The 20,350-nt window shown below is 35.6% G+C and overlaps 1 protein-coding gene across 1 annotated transcript; it reads left to right on the forward strand.

The window, feature by feature from the left end:
• The first annotated feature begins 619 nt into the window (after positions 1-619).
• On the forward strand, positions 620-20,119 carry LOC113229060 (protein kinase 4). Its single transcript, XM_026462543.1, has 8 exons — positions 620-702; positions 3,038-3,169; positions 10,758-11,478; positions 12,576-12,703; positions 13,600-13,944; positions 15,027-15,176; positions 16,983-17,123; positions 19,784-20,119. The coding sequence occupies exons 1-8, from the start codon at positions 669-671 to the stop codon at positions 19,912-19,914; spliced, it is 1,782 nt and encodes a 593-aa protein (XP_026318328.1). The 5' UTR covers positions 620-668; the 3' UTR covers positions 19,915-20,119.
• The last annotated feature ends 231 nt before the right edge of the window (positions 20,120-20,350 follow it).

Genomic DNA, 20,350 nt, shown 5'->3' on the forward strand with positions numbered 1-20,350 from the left:
CGATCGTGTATAATCCTGAAACTGACTTTAGTCCACATACGACCTACTAAGAGAGATGTACTTTTGCAAGTACGCAGATTTTTATTATAACATCAAGTGACGGGACGAACAAGTCGTGCGCCTGATGGTAAGCAACATGCCTGTCCATAACAGTTACAGTGCCACACAGAGCTTTAAATCGCAAAGATCTGAGGGGCTGTACCCCTACGTCCATTACCCTGAAACATAGTTGACAAGCCCCATGTGCCTGTAATTTCACCAGCACCCTTTAAAACCGGAACACAGTAATGCTGACAGAAGTAGGTAAGGTGGCAGTACTTTCCTGAACTCTTGCACAAGGAGTTCTACTGTTACGGAAGGTCTAATGATTGGAAATGAAACTATTTTATTTTCGGGTAAATAGCATGTAATTGTTTTTTTTTTTTCAAACAACATTTCGGATTCTTTACATGTCCTATGGTCACGGCTGACGGAAGTGATAAAGTCATCGATCGGTTAGAATTTTAACCTCTCCTGAAAAGTTTTTAATTTGCAGATGAGACCATATTACACTTGGGTGCGACTTTGCGCCGTAGTAAAGAGGTTTTTAAAACAAATATTTTGTTCATTGCAGACGATGGTGCGTGTCCTGTGTCTGGAGCACAGCCACTGTCTTCTTGCACCGGTTGATGGCCAGCGCCTTCACGTTGCCAGCTATCACAGGTTCGTCGTCATCTTTTATCATACTGTACTTTTTACGGAGGAGGAGGAGGTTTGTGATGTGTAACATTGCATGATTTAATTCCGCCTTCCCCATTCCATCATCGTTGGGATCAGACATAGGCTAGTGTTCCACGCTTATGTTGTGGATATTCCAAAGATTCGCCCGAAGCATTTCGCTGCCACATTTATATGGCGAATGGCAAAGGAGTGGAATTCCCCGCTTGCAGACTTGTTCTCAAGTTTTCAAAGCGAGAATGAATAGGCACTATTTAAGTGTGCATGCTACGCCGTCGACCTCATCGTCGCTTTCCATCAGTTACAAAAAAAACACAGTATGTCAAGGGCACCAGTGTGTTGCTGCATCCAGCCGGCTTTGCCTATGGCGCTGGAATTTAGGGCACGCCGAGCGCTGCTCGCGTTGCTTCCATATTGCTTTCCAACATCATTTATAATTGCAGCGTTTGCACCCGAATTTCGTTTAACGATTTCATAATTTCAGTTATAATTTCTTGGGGAAAATATAACTCTCAGTATTCCATTTTGATTGAGTGTCTACGAGGAGGCGCCAGGGTATTGGTGGCACCCGGACGCTACATAGTTTAGCGCCCGCGCTGGCTGCATCCGTTGATGTTGTCAATTATCACAGGTTCGTCGTCATCGCTTATCACGTCGTGCTTTTTTGGGGTAGGAGGAGGTTTGTGATTTATGATAAATTGTGACAAGGACAGGCTTTTCTGATGTCACATGTTTCATCACGATGTTTAATTCTATATATAGTTATTGTTTGTTTATTTTATTTTATTGTTATTTTATTTTACTCGGAAGAATAAATAAATAACGATTTACAAAGAATATTTTTAGGTTAAATATCGAAATTATTGTAAAAGTTAACACCACAAAAAGAAAAATTAAACACAAAAATACCTAAATTATGAAGCATAGCAAAAAGACTAAAGCGATATGAAGTGTGCAATCCTGACTTACAAAAAAACGTGCAAAAAAATTTAACAAACTGTATTCAAATTTCAGTTATTTTCAAATAGCACTGTTTCCACTTTCATTCTAAGTGTGTTTATTACGTCTGTTTGTAGGTAAAACCACATAAGTGAGATTTTCCACAAAAAGTCTTTAATTTATATAGCTATGGTAAGAAAATCACTATCTTTCTGCACGTGAAACTCAATAACAAAAAGCTACAAACTTAATAAGAGTTTCATCTGTAGAAAGACTGTGAATTTCTTACAACTGGTACGTAATTTGGAGATATTTTTTTTGCGGAAAATGTCACTTATGTAGTTTTACCTTTATTTGTACTTTTTCGAGGGGAGGTTTATTATATGTACTATTGTAAAAAGGGTTGAATTTTTGCTGTACTCATATTTTTATCACGATTTGTGAATCTACTGATGTTTGACGGTTGTGTAGGGCGATGAATAATAGTAAAAATAGAACAGTGACGCAGTCATTTCTCACGCCAATGTTTGAAAAAAATTTAAGAAATAAACATTGACTTACAAATAAATGGACGACGGGTCTAATACAAAAACCACGAAAAAAATGTCCCAAGTCAACCTATTCGAAATTTAAATTGTAATGTCATCGCAGTATCGCGCTGTCAGTCGAACAAATGAAGACTAAAGCGGAGTTTGGCGCTCTGTATACGATTTTAGCGCCTTACAAGTGCGGACACTTTTTAGCGCGGACCCGACGTCCATATAATTGTAAGTCAATGGAAATAAATATAGATTTTTAAAATGTTGTTAACAGTGAAGAAGTACAGTAGAACCATCGAGTATATAACCAGAAATAGAGACGAAATAAGGCATACATTCCTGATATCTCATCAGTGATACATCACTTATAAATATCAACTCTCGTTTGCACTGAAATATAGACAGCGCCAACAACTGACTTGTGTTACGTCTTCGTATATTCCAAAAATATTTTGTATTTATTGTAATAAAGATAATGTCTCTAACAATGGCGTGCTGTGTCGTTCGGTGGTGTGGGGAAAAACAGCAAAACATCTCATTTTAAAACAAACTGCATCAATTTTCATCGGTAACTAAATATTAATATACGTAATTTTGCAATTTACGCCATTATAGCGAAGGTCAAGTTAAAATGGTCGATTTGAAGTGAAATAATTGACGACACCCATCAATTGTTTCGAATTCGGGCTGGCCAATCGGCGCAATTGTCACCGTAATGATTTGACAGAATAGTTTTCAAACAAATTAAATGCAACTTCGTCTGTATTTCAGGTTATATATACCTAAATGTACACAACACAATAATACTTATATGAAAGTTTTCTTTTTCCTATCTTCCCTAGGCAAGCCTTCAAACCTGAAACCCCGTCCTGCAGGCAAGGAGCATCTGGACCCTGAGCCGAAAGTGGAGTGCGTCGTGCTGCATGAACCTTTGACACACAACTTGGATGTTGTCTTTGTTCATGGGTTGTACGGTACGTCATCATAAATTCTCTCTCATTTTTCGATCTCATCCATCCAAAAACCCTTTGGTTTTGAGCATAGGTCGCCATGGGTGTTGTGAGCCTTCTTCGACATGCAGGTATCGTGAACACTTTTATGGGTAGCCGTATCGTTTACCGAGATGTCAAGAATGGCAGACAACATTCTTCCATTTCCTACGATCCTGATACATTTCTTTTGCCTCATCAACACGCCAGTGCTCCGTACATGCTCGTCGGGGCCCATTTCTGATAATTTTCTTGAAACTATTGATCATTGTAATTCCACTGAGACTATATTGCTATTATGACATAGTTATTTGTTACCATTGACTTACAATTATATGGACGTCGGGTCCGCGCTAAAAAGTGTCCGAACTTATAGGGCGTTAAAATCGTATACAGAGCGTCATTCACGCTTTAGTCTTCGTTTGTTCGACTGACAGCGAAGCAAGCAAAATTAGACAGTACTGCGATGACATTACAATTTAAATTCAACGTTTTAGATTTTTCATGTTCCTTTACATGTCACTACGTTTAAATAGGTTGACTTGGGACATTTTTTTCGTGGTTTTTGTATTAGACCCGTCGTCCATTTATTTGTAAGTCAATGTTTGTTACGCAAGGCTGTAAGATTGTTGTTTAACGCGCGTGCTTGTATTGAAACCCGAGCAAGCGAAGGAAGCTAAGATTGAGAAAAATAGATTCCTGACCGTGGCGAGAGTTTCAAGGCACGACAAAACAACTTTGCAGCCGAGCGAAACACATTTTTTCACCAATCTATGGCGAGGAAAATGGTAGATGAAAGAAGAAAAATTGAAAATACAGTCAATTTGGGTAACTTTGAATCGTGGTGTAACTTTGAACGTAGTTGCGTAAAGATTGAAAAATTTATTTTATGTATAGTAATCTTTTATTTTTAGTATGGAAACTGTGTAAATCGGAACAAAATTGTTAAACGAAAGTTATGAAAGAAAAAAGTAATGTTAAATTGTATTTTTTTTATACTTTCGCGGTTTTTTCTTGGCGAAAGTAGTTTGGTGTGATTTGTTGCTCAGTTTTAGAATCGGAATTAAATATATAAATCTGAATATTGACTGATAAGTTTTGGTTTCCACACTTAAGTAGAGGTTTATATATCGCTTTTTTAAAGAATAATTTAATTTGGTTTTGTGTTTACGCGTAAAACGAATTAGATTTTGACGACGTTACCAAACAGAGAAATTTGGGTAACTTTGAATGTGTTTTTAGAGAAGAGGGTAGTCTGTTTACAGGGAGAGTTTTAAAAGTTACTCCTTTGGAAATTACTGTCTCAGTGCTCCAAAAATGCTTTTTAGGAGGTTGGTCTTGGCCCTCTAACGCTGAGACATGTCAAGTTAATAAAGCCGATATTATAAAAGAGCAACAGCTATCTAGAAAAGGCGGCCGTATTTATATTGATGACGACATTTTATTCAAGGAGTGGGGTGAATAGATTTTTGTTATGTATTTACTTTGCCTAAAATAATTGTTATAGGTGATTCATTTTGATCACGTTTGATAGCTAAATAAGCGTAGAATTTATTATTAAACAGAAAATTTCATTTTTATTCGCATTAATTAAAAAATCTAAAAAAAAAACAAGTTTTTCATTTCAACTAAATTAGTTCGTCTCGTTTTATTATGGCAATACCAAGTCAAATGTCGTTTTTGAACGCACTGTCAGGAATATTTGGACAGATTCACATCTAAAAAACATGAATATGTCGTATAATCTTACACAAACTGTAAAATATCTAGAAAATATACGGTTTCCATATCGAAGGCTAATCTTATTCAAAGTTACCCAAAATTCAAGGCAACTTTGAATGTGGCTTTTGGAGCAAATCTAGAACAGTTTTGTTGAATAATTACTAAATTCCTTCTATAAGAACGAAAAAAGGGCTTAAAAGAACACTGTTCAGTTAATAAAGTAATTGTTAAGAAACATAATTAAATTTGAAATTATTAGAAAAACATGAGAAAAACGCAAAAAATGTTCAAAGTTACCCGAATTGACTGTAAGTTTTTTTTTTACTGAAAAACTATATCTTCGGATGCGTTCTGAATTTACACATCATCAATTTTTATTCTTGCTTGTACTTTTATTTTGCGCGATTAAATGATTATTGAAATTATTTTAGTTCTTTCACGAATTAAAGTAATTTAATAAACACAAGTAGTTAATATTGTCAATTTAATGTCAACCATAATAAGAATAAAAAACATACGAACGGATTTATATTACATAAATAAGTAATGTACGACATATCGCGTAGTTGAACGCGTCCTTTATCTTTTTTTTTTCATTGAAAGGAAAAGTTTTGAGCACCACACCATAATCCTTCGTCCAGTTCGAATGTCAAAAACCTTTTCCGCGCTAGCGTGCAAAAACGCTTTTGCGCGCAGATTTCTAGTGATTAAGAAACCCTGTCCGAGCTAGTGAGGTGAAAATATAATGTTATCCTGCTAAAATCTAGCTGCAATCTAGTTGAATCTCAATAGGTTTTTTAATTAATTTTTTCATAAAAGTCATAATATACAGTTATTTACAGTTATTTGTTGGCGAGCACGCTCTTTCACAAATATAAGCAGTTCTTATTACAGGGTAATAAAAAAACTACTGACCACTTTAAAGGAGCATACTGTATAATGGAAATAAAAATACATGTTCGGTTTTTTCTTTCAAATACTTAAAGTTATCGTTAACGTCTTAACATTTTCCTAAAACTTGTGAACGATATTGACACCCGACGATTGGCAGACGCCGTTGCTATAGCAACAAGAAAGGTTTGGGGCAGTGGGCAGAATCATCGCGCGAGTTTATGTATTTGACAGACAACAAAGTATTAAACTAACGCGCGATGCATTATCGCAGGTCTGTCGTTCGGCGCCTAGGCGTCTAGACAACTAACCACGCGTTAGAAATTATTGGGAAATATTCACACCAAAAAAATGGGGAATTTTCTTTGTTTTTTATTTCACTAATATGTTCTATTACTGAATCTTATGCACAGGAAAAAAATGGACAGTGACGTTTTTTCAAGTATAAGGTACAAGTGAGAATGTACTTATTCGTTTTTATTTACCGAAATACTTTTTTGTTACAAGAAACGAAAGTAAAGCTTATATCCCTGCGATATGGTCGCTTCTTGTTTGGAGATCTAAATTAATAAATCCAATACGTCGTCGTTCAGCAATGAACCCTAGATGGCGGTACATTGATTGAAATTTCAATATGATTTCAAAACGTCGTAACTTGTAATAATAGGTATTGATTGATGGTCTTAAAGTTGCAACGATATGCCAACAGGTTACAGTTTAAATTATATTAACAATCCAGAAATTGTTGTTTCTTTTTAAATTTGAAACTAAGACCAATCAATATCAAGATTTTGTAATGTTTCAAATTAAGCATGTTTTGGCGACATCAGTATCGAGGCTTAAAGAAAAAAATAAAGAAAGGAGCTGCTCTGTCTACGGAATGAACGTACCTACCTAAACCAAAAATGTCCACCACAAATGGCGGATTTAATGTTATACCATAGTCATAAATAAGTCAATATCGACATGCAAATGTATGGCTTAAATGTTCAAACTGTTTTATGTTTGCAAATTTGTATTTACTGTAATCAAAGTATGATTAAAACTAGGCTATTATTACTAAGCAAGTGATGAGCCATTTTAATCAAAATTAAATATAAAGTTATTTACCAATAAATGTAACGATGGAATTGCATTATCCTGTTAGTTCTATTAAAATTTTACTCTTCAAAATGAAGCGAACAAACGAAGTTGGTATTTGATCCAATCCTATAATTTCCAACCATTCTTTCTTTCTTTTTTCATTTGTAGGTAAACTTTAAAACTAATAATAATGTAATAATAAAAACCTGTGGTGGATTGTTTTAATAACAGAATCGATAATATGCCTGCTTCCAAGAACAACACTATCTCAAAATAATCGTTATCAACAATCATCAAAATATGCTAACAAACAATCTAAAGTAACCAAAGCAAAATTCGGCAAGACTTATGAATAAAATACTTAAATGAGTCTAATTACATGAGATATTTGAGCTATTGTATGATTTATAGGCAAAAAAAATCACGCGTAATGTAAAATTCGGTTGATTTCCGCTTTTTCTACTGCCGCACCCCTTAATGCTGCAGGGACGCATTTTTATCAATACTTAATTGTTATCACTGTCAATATTTTTGTCCATTTCATTACAATTCATGCGAATAATTCACTAAAACATTTGGCCAAACATTGGTTTTGACATTTGATGTACTTCCCTTTGACAACCGCAAACGGCTATCAAATGGTACTACAAAAATGGCTAATTGTAGTGCTATCTCTTTTGGCTTACGACGGCACGCAGTAGTTAAACATAGACAATAAAATACAACAACAATAAATTCAACGCCTAAATGCATCATATACAATATAACGATGTCAATATAACATGTTCTTAGGTTTCCATTTTTTTCCATTTTTCTTCCGTGAATGACAGTGATGACGTTCATTCAATAATTCAGGCACTAACAATGGATATTGTCTTACTACAAAACTACGATGGAAATTACAATGCATAAAGAAATAAAAAAAACGCTTATAGGGAAAGGGTTATAGATCTACTTTCGCCAATTCGACATAATACACTAATAACTAGATTTCGCTAAAAATATCGAATAACCTAGTTGTGATAAGGAGGCGGAACTGCTGGGCGGCAGAAATTGGTTGTGTTAGTACTTCACTGGACGAACTCTTTGACAACAACAAAAACAAACAATAAACTGTACACTTTTCGTGTCATGCAAAGTCGGTTACTACAGAAATATTGTCTCTTGTGTAAATTTTAAAACACTTAATTCAAATTGTTTCAATTGTATACATTCATACCAGACATTTGTATTCAAAACAATTATTGTGAAATATTTTATGTACCTACTTCTTTGTTCTACATGTAAGGATGGATACGGAACAAATTTTAAACATGTTTTGTATTTAAAATAGAGACCTTTGCACTTTAACCTGGAATAACGCACTGCTGCCTTGCGTCAGAAATAGGGAACGGAAAATGCCTTATATTATGTCAATTCGTACTTGATATAATAGTCATATGTGATCATACTGATGTGATCATAATCCGATATACAGAATGTGTAGATATTATAATGACATCTGTGCTAATAATGATCTTTATAGTAGTAGTTACATAGTTTTTAGAAAGTCTCTACATTCCAATCTACCACCTTAATTTTGTTACGTAAATTTTTCATTCTTTTTTGTAATATCTCTTAATGGTGCTGTTTATTTGTTATATATACATATATATATATTTAGTTAGTTCCTAGGTGCTACTGTTTATTATATATACTAAAGTGTTGTGTATAGCTATAATTGGGTTGCAGGTTTATAACCATTCATGTAGAATAGTTTTTTGTCTGTTGTAAATTATGATCTGTAATCTGTTGCTGTACCTTATCCAATAAAAATAAAATAAAATACGCCAAAAATGCTTTTTAATCGACTTCAAAAAGAAGGAGAAGGTTCTCAATTGGACTGTATTTTCTTTATGTATGTTACGCGATAACTCGGCATTAGTGAACCGATTTTGGTGATTCTTTTTTGTTAGAAAGAGGGCATCTCAGTATTGGTCCCTTTTAATATGAATAAAATATTCCACCTCTAAGGGTGGCAATCTCCGGGACGATTACAATAAAATTTGGCAAATAGATGTAATTCCAAACAAATACTTATATCCTAAAATAAATTCAATGCTGACATAAATGTATGTAACGCTATCTAATCCATTTTAACTAAAAAATTATAAAACATGGTTAATTTTTCTATCATTTAGTCGCAAGCATTTTTATTTATTATTATTATTTTTTTTTTTATTGTGAATCGGCAAAATGACTGCACCGCGCCTGATGGAAAGTGCGAATACAGTCCAGAGATGAGAGTAACGGATGGAAAACACAAATATCTTCCCTCCGTCACTATCATTTTGCCGGTCTGGCCAAATGCTTCTTCACACTACGTTTGAAGGACCCGATGTTATAGAGGGGAGGGAATACATGCGCCGGGAGTTGGTTCCACAATTTGATGGTTCGGCATAAGAACGAATTGCCAAACTTTTTAGTGCGGGACGGTATTGAACTGACCGTCCAACAGTGGCAACGCAGTCCGGCACGGGTGGTCCGCTGATGGAAAGGAGAGGAAGGGATTTATGACTTGTATTGGATACAAGCAACCGGCAACTAGAAGGAAATATTCTATTTTCATACAATTAATATGAAATCGACTCAGTCGTCGGTTGCGGCAACCGGACATAGTCGCCGTTTACGGCAGTCGGACATTGGCGCCGATTGCCGCTACCGCAACTTGTATTAAAGAGTATTCGCTTCTAATTGCCGGTCGCTTGTATCTAACACAAGGCTCACGTTTGCGCGGTGCCTAAAAGTAAAAGCTAGTTTTTCAGGACATTGAACCTCATTAGCCTTTTTCTGAACTTCAAAAAAGGAGGAGGTTCTCAATTCGACTGTATGTTCTTTTTTTTGTATGTATGTTACGCGATAACTCCGGTATTTGTGAACCGATTTTCATTATTCTTTTTTTGTTGGAAAGGGGGTACTTCCATAGTGGTCCCATTTAATTTTGAAGGAAATCGTCCACCTCAAAGGGTGGCAGTTCACGCATGAAGATTCATTTTTATAAATAGCGCCTAACTTTAATTTAGGAGCAATAGCTTTTAGCAATTATTTAGTTGATTTTGCTATTTCTCCAATTCAAGGCGTTTTTCCCTCGATATACTTTGAGTAGTGTCGTAGTGAGAACCTATTTTTATTATTTCCAGTGTCAAGTCCTGTATAGTGGCGAACTAGGGGATATTTCAATGAAACTTAGCAAATAGACGTAATTCGACGTACTTTTGAGGTCGGTTTTTTAGTACTCTGTACTGAGATTATCTGATTTAGGCAAAATACGCTCAGCGTTTACCGAACTGGATGGCGGTATTACCTCAAAACGTGTTTTAAGTGATTTTGACCATTTTATCCCTGCAGCTTGATTTTGATTGCCTCCCCCGATCGGAAACTGCGTCTCTTCCGAGTCGAGGCGCATAATTTCGATCCACAATTGGCCAAATCGGAACAATAGTTGATTAAACTCACAAATTGGAAAGATATAGTCGGAATCAGGTTCATCTTCTCGCTCGGAAACCCATCCGATTTCGAGGCTCGGATGAGCTAACCGATCGCATCGATTCCTTTTTGAATTAAAATCAGCTTGCTGGTCTCTTCATATACCTAACTATAAAACTACTATTACAAAATGACTTGCTGCGGAAATGAACGTCTCCTGTTTATTCATTTACTCTGAAGCGTAGCAGTGCGAACTAAGCATTTTTATATCACATTGAGCACGCAAAGCAGGCACACTTGCGACGTTCATTTAGATAGATATCTGAGAGCATCACTGACCAGCTAAACTACCTTAGGTATCAATAATATATGAGGATGCATTAATTTGACTCTTACTTTTTTCTATGCACAGGGTCTCTTGGCAACACGTGGAGACAAGGCGAGTGGAGATCAAAATACCCAGTGGACCCAGAAAAGATCCACTTAAGAAGGCCTACGTCCACACCTATGCCTTGTAAATGCTCCGCATGCGATGCAAGTACAAATAATAACGAACTAAATAGCAATAATGGAAATATATTTAATGATCTTACATTTAATCATGATTTAAAGGATAATTTTAATGAAAACAAAAATAATGATTACGGAGGTAATGAATTTACGAATATTGACGAGAAATTTATGAAAAAGATTAAGAAAATTATTCCAAAAGACGACGTATTCATGACTGAGAAGTTTTATAATAACACTTTGTTGGACCACGTTGAAATTGTTGATAATTACGAAACACAAGTTCAATTCGTGAGGGATTTATTCAAAAGCTGTGATATTGGCTGTGATGAAAATAATGATAACAATACAAAGCACGAACAAATGAGAAATAATGAAACCAGAATTAATGGAAATGAATGTGAAGAAGAAATAAATGGAAACAAGCAAGAAGTGAACTGCGGCTGTAAAGTAAATGAAAAGAAATGTGAAATTGGGTGTGGTTGTATTTGTGACGAATGCTACTCGCCATGTTGGCCCAAAGATTGGATCAAAGTCGATTATCCCGACGCTAGAATTATTTCTATTAATTATACAAGCGATCCGCATTTGTGGAGACCTCTTTGGATTAAGGAGAATAAACGGTAAGATAAAATTTATATCTTTTATAATGTGATTTCATTACCATTATACTTTTTTATGAAACGACTTACTCTACAAAATCTCGAGTACAACAAGCAGGGTTCAATTTATTTACGAATTAAATAAAAAATAAAAAACCCAGTATGGTGATTTATAAAAAAGATGTTATAACTTAATTATATATAATTAATATATATAATATGTTTTTATTAATTATATAATATACTACAGTTTAACACAGCATACCACAACACGGATCAGTAGGCACTTACCAGACTTGTGCTCGACTCGTCACATAAATAGACTCGAGCACTAATGTCAAACTCGAGTCTATTCGGAAACACTATAGGCTCGTAATACAGTGAGCAGTGGAGTCTCTGTCTTTATGAGTTGAGTCGAGTCTTAGATGTAGATTCCCGGACATATATTTGTATTGTGGTGTTCCAAATTTATGACGTGACATGGCAAAATAATAGCGAGCACTATGTAATTAGCATAGTCGTCATGGACCCTTTTGTCATTGTTTTTTTATTATTTTAACATGAATTTATTATTTTTATTTTTTACGTTTTCTACTTTGTGTAATGTTTTAAATTTATATGTTTTGCATGTCAAATAAAGCCGATTGTATTTATTTATTTATTTAACAATTCATTGAGACCAATTCAATAAGCCCAAACACGAATTCCGCTTATTCCCAGCAGTTCCATGTACTTGGTTCTACGTGGAACAAATTGTAACCCAAATGTTCCATACATTGAACTAGTGAGAATAAATTTATTGTTTTTATCTTTATTCCCATTACTTTCTTAGATAGAGAGATTCCTACAGCGGCACATCATGATTGTCTTTACCATTTCTCAAATGCGATTTGGATTAATATTTGTGATCTTTAAAATGTTTATCGCACAAGAGATTTTTGGTAACTGGTAAACGGTTCAAAAAATTAAAGAGAAGACCTGTTTTGCTGCCGCGATCGGGCTTGGAGAGACGATGGGACGAAACAAAATAGGAAAAAAATGTGGAATGACGATGTAAGGAGCCACATCGTCAGTGTCATGATTTCCAACATTAATAACATTATAAAAAACATTTCCAGGTTACGACTCCACGAACGAGCTGAACAGATGACGCAGCAATTATTGGAACTGGGTGTGGGACAGAGGCCCATCGTATGGGTTGGCCATTCGAAGGGAGGATTGTTCATTAAGCAGATATACTGTGAAGGTATGTCTTGCATTCATCCATCTTCTAGTAGCAGTGGAACTCCATGTGAAAGAATTCGTCCAGGGAAGTACTGCCATCCTTCCTATTTCTGTCGTCAACCAGTAATGTTAGCAGTACTGGTGAAATTACAGGCACATGGGACTTGTCAACTTATGTCTCTGGGTGACGGGTGCAGTGGCAGTGCCCCTGAGGTCTTTGCGGTTTAAAACTCTGAGTGGTACTGCAACTGTTATGGACAAGCGTGTAGCTCGACTTGTTTGTCTCGTCACTTGATGTTATAAAAAAGTTGTTTTGGCTATCTATTAGTTAAAGTTGTGACGACAGCGTGACGATGTTGACCTCCTTCCTGGTCATTCCACCATTTTGACACTCTCTTTACTGGTTCCTGGCCAATTTGAAGGAGGAGGAACTCTACTGCTACTAGAATAAAATCACATAAAGAAGACACATAAATATGTCCACCTCATTGTCAATCAAGTTCATGATCCGTGTTGCGCGCGTGAGTGGCGCTTCTCTTGACATTTGGTGCGCGCATATGGCACCACCAACAGCAGCTGCGTCCGTCGCTTTCGTTCCACGTACCTGTTTCAAAATAACTAAGGATATAATTCAAAATTAGAAAAAGCATTCAGAGCATCCATGACTCGTACGTTGGACCAAGACCATTAAGCCCATATACGGTTTAGTAAAAGAAGTGTTAATGGTTTTATTACCCTATTGTAATAGAAAGGATAAGTCTTTCCAAGAGATAACATTCATCGGTGCAAATAACATTTCTTTAGCTATACAAACATATTAAAAGAATTAAGCTATATTGAAATAGCCTTTACCTTATGTATTAATATTTGTATACAAACTATAACTTTATACAACCCTTTACATTTATTTAATTTCAGCATACGAAGCCTATCAGAAGATACGTAAGAACACAAATAGCGAACAAATGCAAGAATATGATCAAGACAATATTATGAATATGGACATAGAAAATAATCAAAATAGTATTAATGATAGTAGTGAGACTACAATTAATGATTACCAAATCAGTTTTAACGACGAACAAAACAATTTTAATGATATTCGAATAAATGAAAATATAAATAATGATTTCGGATTGAATAATTTTAATGAATCAGCAAGGAATTGTAATTATGATATCATTAATGAAAATATGTGTATAAAAATTGAGAAATGTACAAATGATGAAGAGGCTGATGAAATGAAGACGACATTTAATGAAGGTACAGTACACTTACACTCATATATAGAAGACTAAATTAAAAAGTTTATAGTTTATTATATAGCCAGGGTACGTCACTCACTCAAGGTTACGCGATAAGTGTCTACCGCAAGCGTTCAAACAAGTCTTTTATTTACGAGCATTTAGTTCCGCATGACTGCACACTTATTTTTACCTCTCTGAGCGCGTGCTTAGGTTCCTTTCTCGTCGTAGTAAGCGCCTGGTGTCATTAGTCAGATTTAGTAGGCTATTATAGCGTAGGTATTTTCGATTTTGTACGAGAAAGATGTTTCTGTTACGTAGTAACTATTAAGTAATCTGTGACCAAACTGAGCAGATGATGGATCTCGTTACAGCACGCATACTTCGTACTTTTGGTATGATAAAACCCCATGTGACCTTACGTCAAATGTTATAAAAAAATAATACACATCACATGAAACAAATTAGATGTAGGTATATGTGTAATTTTATTACTCTTCTAAAAAAATTAATTAAATAGGACTTTATTCATCAAACACACACACATATACATAGAAATTCAAACGATATTATGTACTAATAAATTATGAGCTATGAGCATTGACTTTCAATTACACGGACGTCGGGTCCGCGCTAAAAAGTGTCCGAACTTATAGGGCGTTGAAATCGTATACAGAGCGTCATTCACGCTTTACTCTTCGTTTGTTCGACTGACAGCGAAGCAAGCAAAATTATACAGTACTGCAATGACATTACAATTTAAATACAACGTTTTAGCTTTTTCATATTCCTTTACATGTCACTACGTTTAAATAGGTTGACTTGTGACATTTTTTCGTGGTTTTTGTGTTAGACCCGTCGTCCATTTATTTGTAAGTCAATGGCTATGAGTGATGAAAAGGAGGAAGCTTCAGCATAGTGCTGTTTTTCTGTCACCGCCTGTGATCAGTATCGGACATTGTCGGAACATAAATCTGGTTATTTAAATCATCTTCCTTGTGAATTAGATTCTTTTGAGATAGGCCACTGTTCTAGAAAGCCATCGAATTATGTAGTATGAATATATCTTTCTTGCTATATTTTTAATTTTTCTAATTTCAGAATACGAAACGAACCAACCGCAGCGCTCGTCTCTCTGGACCAATAGCGTAGCGTTCATGTTCTACTCTGTGCCTCATCGCGGATCGCCATTGGCGGATATAAAGACGCCAGTCACCGCTCGCAGCGTCGAGTTGCAGGAGATTGCAAAAGGTAGGAAAAGATAAGAAAAGGAGAAAGGAAAATCTGGGAATGAGAATAACGTCAATGTTATCTGGATTTCTAGCATATATAATAACCCAAGTATAATAACTCCACACAAACCTAGCAGCTTGCCTCGTAGTTATGCACGCCCGCCGTGTGCCGTGTACGAAACTGGCCTCTATTCGAAAAAATGGTGTTTGATGTATGGCGATACCTACTAATTAAATTAAATCCGAAAACCATTAACTTACAAATAAATGGACGACGAGTCTAATACAAAAACCACGAAAAAAATGTCCCAAGTCAACCTATTTAAACGTAGTGACATGTAAAGGAATATGAAAAAGCTGAAACGTTGAATTTAAATTGTAATGTCATCGCAGTACTGTCTAATTTTGCTTGCTTCGCTGTCAGTCGAACAAACGAAGACTAAAGCGTGAATGACGCTCTGTATACGATTTTAACGCCCTATAAGTTCGGACACTTTTTAGCGCGGACCCGACGTCCATATAATTGTAAATCAATGCCGAAAACTTATGCCTTTGTTATTATAGATTTAAGAGACACTGCAACGTTTATGGACAGGCGTGTCGCTTATAACCAGGCGTACGACTTATTCGTCCCGTCAGTTGGTATTATAAAAAAATATTTCGATGACCTCGGTAAACTTTTTATAAAAAAAAGACATTTTTTAAACTAGTTAATCTCGGAATATTGAATTTACAGCTTGTGAATATGGACTTTGTTGTCTTTAGAATAGACCCACATAGTGTTGTTACAAAACCGTTTTTTTTTCTGAGGTGAAAAAAAAAACATGAAAAGAAAGCGTTCTTTTCTGGAGTACGTTTTTCTTCTAAAAGTATGAAAATAAAAATATGACCATATGACAATTGTATTTTTTTTACAACGTTTCCGCGCTTGTTGTTAATGTTATTCTTCATAGATAAATTGCTCAAAATAAATGGGCAACACTCACAATGTTGTTAATTTGTGGCGAATTCCCCAAATTGCGGGGAATTTCAACTGCATTGGGCATTTTGTGGGATTGACGCTATGTGGGGAAAATACGGGGATTCTACATTTTACCCTTTTTTAAAATCTATCGATTGCTGTGGTATCGCTACTTTGATAATTACTGAAAAAAATACTACTTATTTATTTATCTAAGAGCGATAACAATATTTTTTTCCACGTCGCACATATCCCTTTTATAGCAACATTTACATAGAATTATTAGCAAGCCGCTTGTATAAAATTAATCGGTAGGATTTGAAGCACTTTGTCCGGAATTATTAAATTACTACTGTTATCAGTCAGTGCGTCTTGAGCCCACGATCTCTTCCTCCCGTTTAGTTTAGGTCGGTCTCCGGTATGAAAAAATCGAAATCAGCTATTGCCAAACAAAGCCGAGCAATTGGCACGTTCACATCACAACTTGCCACTCGTCAAGCTTAAATATTAAATCTAAATTTAGGTCTAAACTTAACTCTTTTATTATTTCTAATTTTAGCATAACTTATTGTAGATGGTTACATTTTGACTTTCTTACTTCTTTGATATATTTTAAGCGATAGACTTATAGCCATAATAATATAACATATATATATTCTCAAAATAAAAGTTAGTGTCTTAATTTATTTCAGTTATTCCATTTACTTTTTCTAAAAAAAATCCCAAATTTAGAAAAAAAACCAGGCGCTGTGTTTTTTCCATTTGATTTTTTTTTCAAGTTACAACACTAGACCCACCCACATATCGGTTCTCATCTTTAAGTTTCTCATAACATATGTTTATATCAAATATTGTTTATTTCAGACTGTTCCCTCGTCCTATCGCTGCAAGAGCGCTGGTTAGACGCAACGTCGTCATCGCAACCACTCGTCCGCAGCCTGGTGGAAACACGGCGCACGCTCATGTCTGTGCTTTGGCTTCGAATTGTTAGCACCGATTCTGCTGGTAGGTTCTGTACTTTTTACGTGTTTTACGTGTCCGTTTGTCAGGAAAGAAATGTCTAGGTAATATTTATTATCTTTTTGACCTCATTTCTGAACAGATCAATAGCTCACGGTAGCTACGTTGAGGCGATAGACTTTAGTTCAAGTTCACTCGAATAGAAGGAAATTTCTTTCTGTTTGTTCGATATTTGTATCAATAATATAGAAGTATCATAAGTATTTCGTGGAATGACATCTATTTGTCAAGTTTTAGTGAAATCGGTTACCGGAAATTGTGCGAAACCGGATTTTCCCCAGTTTGCAAATTAGTTCACTGCTTTGTTATAATTATTAATATAAAATCAGAACACTTAGAAAAAAATCCTTCGATCGGGCCGGATTCGAACCGACGCGACTTCTCTTAGCAAACCGTACCAGGCGCTATGCCAACGAAGCTACGGAACGATGGATCTGACGAATTTCCCTATGTGCTTGTTGTCGGATCTTTGTATTTGGTTTTCAAGGACTTTTAGCCGTAGCGCCAACAATTTATTTTATTTTATTTATTTCATACAAACAAGGCGTACAAGAGAACATAATACAATTTTTCACCAAACTGCGAAAGCGGTTTGTTGGCGAGATCACACCCACAATCGCAAAACTATAATATATCTAGTACAAGTACATTTAACAAAACCAGTGCAGAATTTACTAAATTTACTAAACATGCTTTCAAGAAATATAAGTTTTAATTTTTTCTTCAATGTGAATTTACTTAACAATTATCTGCCTCACAAAAATCGAATTTATTAAATATAATTGGCAAGAGATGTCTATTTGTTGTTACCATAATAGCTGTTAACTCTTGGACATACATATTTATTTTCACGGGCTCGCCTAGTGTTATATACTTGTTCGTTACATTACTTTTGCTTTAACAGGAAGTATTTTACAATAGGTTAATAGTTTATAATTATAGTAATAAATAGTTTATCATAGTCTCCCTTACAACTATACTTGGTTTTACGATTTACTAAATATTTAAAAAATTTTAATTGTAGGATTTTTAAGTCGCTTAGGTATGTTTCTATGAGAAATCTATGAAAGTATTTCGTCACCCAGTTAGGTGCCTTTACAGCTATCAGCTCTGGCCAGAGATGTCGCTATTAACTGTAATTCAATTTTTATTGAATACCAAAATGTTTAACCACCAGATATTCAATGTTTCTTTGTCAAATTACTCCATTAGTTTGTTATAATTATTAATACTAAGATCGAACGCTTACAAAAAATTCCTTCGATCCAGCCGCATTCGAATCGACGACATCTCCTAGCAAGGAACGAACCAGCGGACCTCACGAATTTTTCTATGTGCTTGTTATTAAAATTATTTGTAATTCACTTTTCAATACACATTTGCAAGCCGTGGCGATCTTTCATTGATGCAAAATTTAGTATATATCATTGACTTACAATTACATGGACGTCGGGTCCGCGCTAAAAAGTGTCCGAACTTATAGGGCGTTAAAATCGTATGCAGAGCGTCATTCACGCTTTAGTCTTCGTTTGTTCGACTGACAGCGAATCAAGCAAAATTAGACAGTACTGCGATGACATTACAATTTAAATTCAACGTTTCAGCTTTTTCATATTCCTTTACACGTTTAAATAGGTTGACTTGGGACATTTTTTCGTGGTTTTTGTATTAGACCCGTCGTCCATTTATTTGTAAGTCAATGGTATATATATATATTTTTATAATATCAAATGACGGGACGAACAAATAGTGCGCCTGGTGGTAAACTGCAGTTGCAGTATCACTCAGAGCTTTAAGTCGCAAAGACCATCCCGTCACCCTGAGACAAAAGTTGACAAGTCCCATGTGCCTGTAATTTCACCAACACCCTTACCCTTCAAAACCGGAACACAGTAATGCTGAGATTACTGCTTGGCGGCAGAAATAGGTAAGGTGCTAGTACTTCCATGGACTCTTTCACAAGGAGCTCTACTGCTACAACCTGTGTGTTACTGTTTATGTCTTGTTGGTTGCCCAATAAATGAATAAATAAAATAAAAAATACTTTTTTTAAATTTTTTTTATTATTTATTTATTTATATCAGGTAACAAAAAGACCCATGTATACATACTTTATAGACTAACATACATAACAATATAAAAACAAAATACACCTATATTATATATAACTGCCTCTGTGGCCGAACGGTTACCATGCAGAGGTCCCAGGTTCGATTCCCGGGCCGGGAGAAATATTTGTATGACCTACATTTGTTTCTCTCGTGAGTTTGGGTGTAATTTGTGGTTGTCTATATGTGTGTCCATGGCACCCGCGACACAGGGTTTCCCTAGTGCGGGGCTATGTTGAGTGTGTGTGTTATTATTATTATTATTATTATATACCTTTAAACTAACATACGTACAATATAATAATAAACAACTAATCTATACGATTTCACTTATCGGCGACGTGCGGCGCAATCTGGTGTCAGGTAACCGGCCGCGGAATCGCCGATATATGACACCCTTCGGCCAAAATTCCTCTTTCATGAAGGTCGAAAGATGTTCGGTCGGTATGCTCCCCAAAAACGAATTAAAGTTCACGTTGCGGCGAGGCTCCAACCGCTCGACCCTCAGTCCTTCAGTAATCCTTTTATACCTTTCAGATCCAGGAATTGGAGCGCTATGCGGTGTTTCCGTGGACCACAGAGAAATCTGCAAGCCAACAAGCCGGCATTGCCTGCTCTACACTGAACTTGCCAAACTTATCAGAGTTGCCGTCAATAAAAATAAATAAATGACAAACTATACCACTTGCCACCTTATTAGTAACGGTCACCGTTATTCTTGAGAAAGATGTTTTACTTCTGTAGAGTCCGTCTTTTTTGAAAACGGAGTAAAATGACAGTTCATTGCGTAAGAATGTTGCCCGCTTGCGAGTTATTATAATTCTTCAATATATAATAACTTTTAACCATTGTGTATATAACCAGAAATAGAGGCCATCCATCCCTGGCAACTCATCAGGTAAATGGGCCTTATATCACTTTTAAAAATCAACTCTCGTTTGTGCTGAAATTACAAATTAGAAAGCTGAAATAGTACAGCGCCAACAACTGACCTGTGTGTACGTCTATGTATATTCCAAAAATATTCTGAATTTATTATAATAAAGATAATATCTCTAACAATAGGGGCTGTTCCATTTGGTGGTGTGGGAAAAACAACAAAAC

This window comes from Hyposmocoma kahamanoa, unplaced genomic scaffold (assembly GCF_003589595.1).
Source record: "Hyposmocoma kahamanoa isolate Upper Pololo Valley unplaced genomic scaffold, ASM358959v1 272, whole genome shotgun sequence".
In the NCBI taxonomy this organism is placed as follows: domain Eukaryota; kingdom Metazoa; phylum Arthropoda; class Insecta; order Lepidoptera; family Cosmopterigidae; genus Hyposmocoma; species Hyposmocoma kahamanoa.

What these genes read in the sequence shown, in the direction of transcription:
- LOC113229060 (XM_026462543.1), top strand. Translation starts at nt 669, where the DNA reads ATGGCCAGCGCCTTCACGTTGCCAGCTATCACAG. An exon ending in CACGTTGCCAGCTATCACAG is followed by an intron (nt 703 to 3,037) that starts GTTCGTCGTCAT and finishes TATCTTCCCTAG; the next exon opens with GCAAGCCTTCAAACCTGAAA. An exon ending in CTTTGTTCATGGGTTGTACG is followed by an intron (nt 3,170 to 10,757) that starts GTACGTCATCAT and finishes TTCTATGCACAG; the next exon opens with GGTCTCTTGGCAACACGTGG.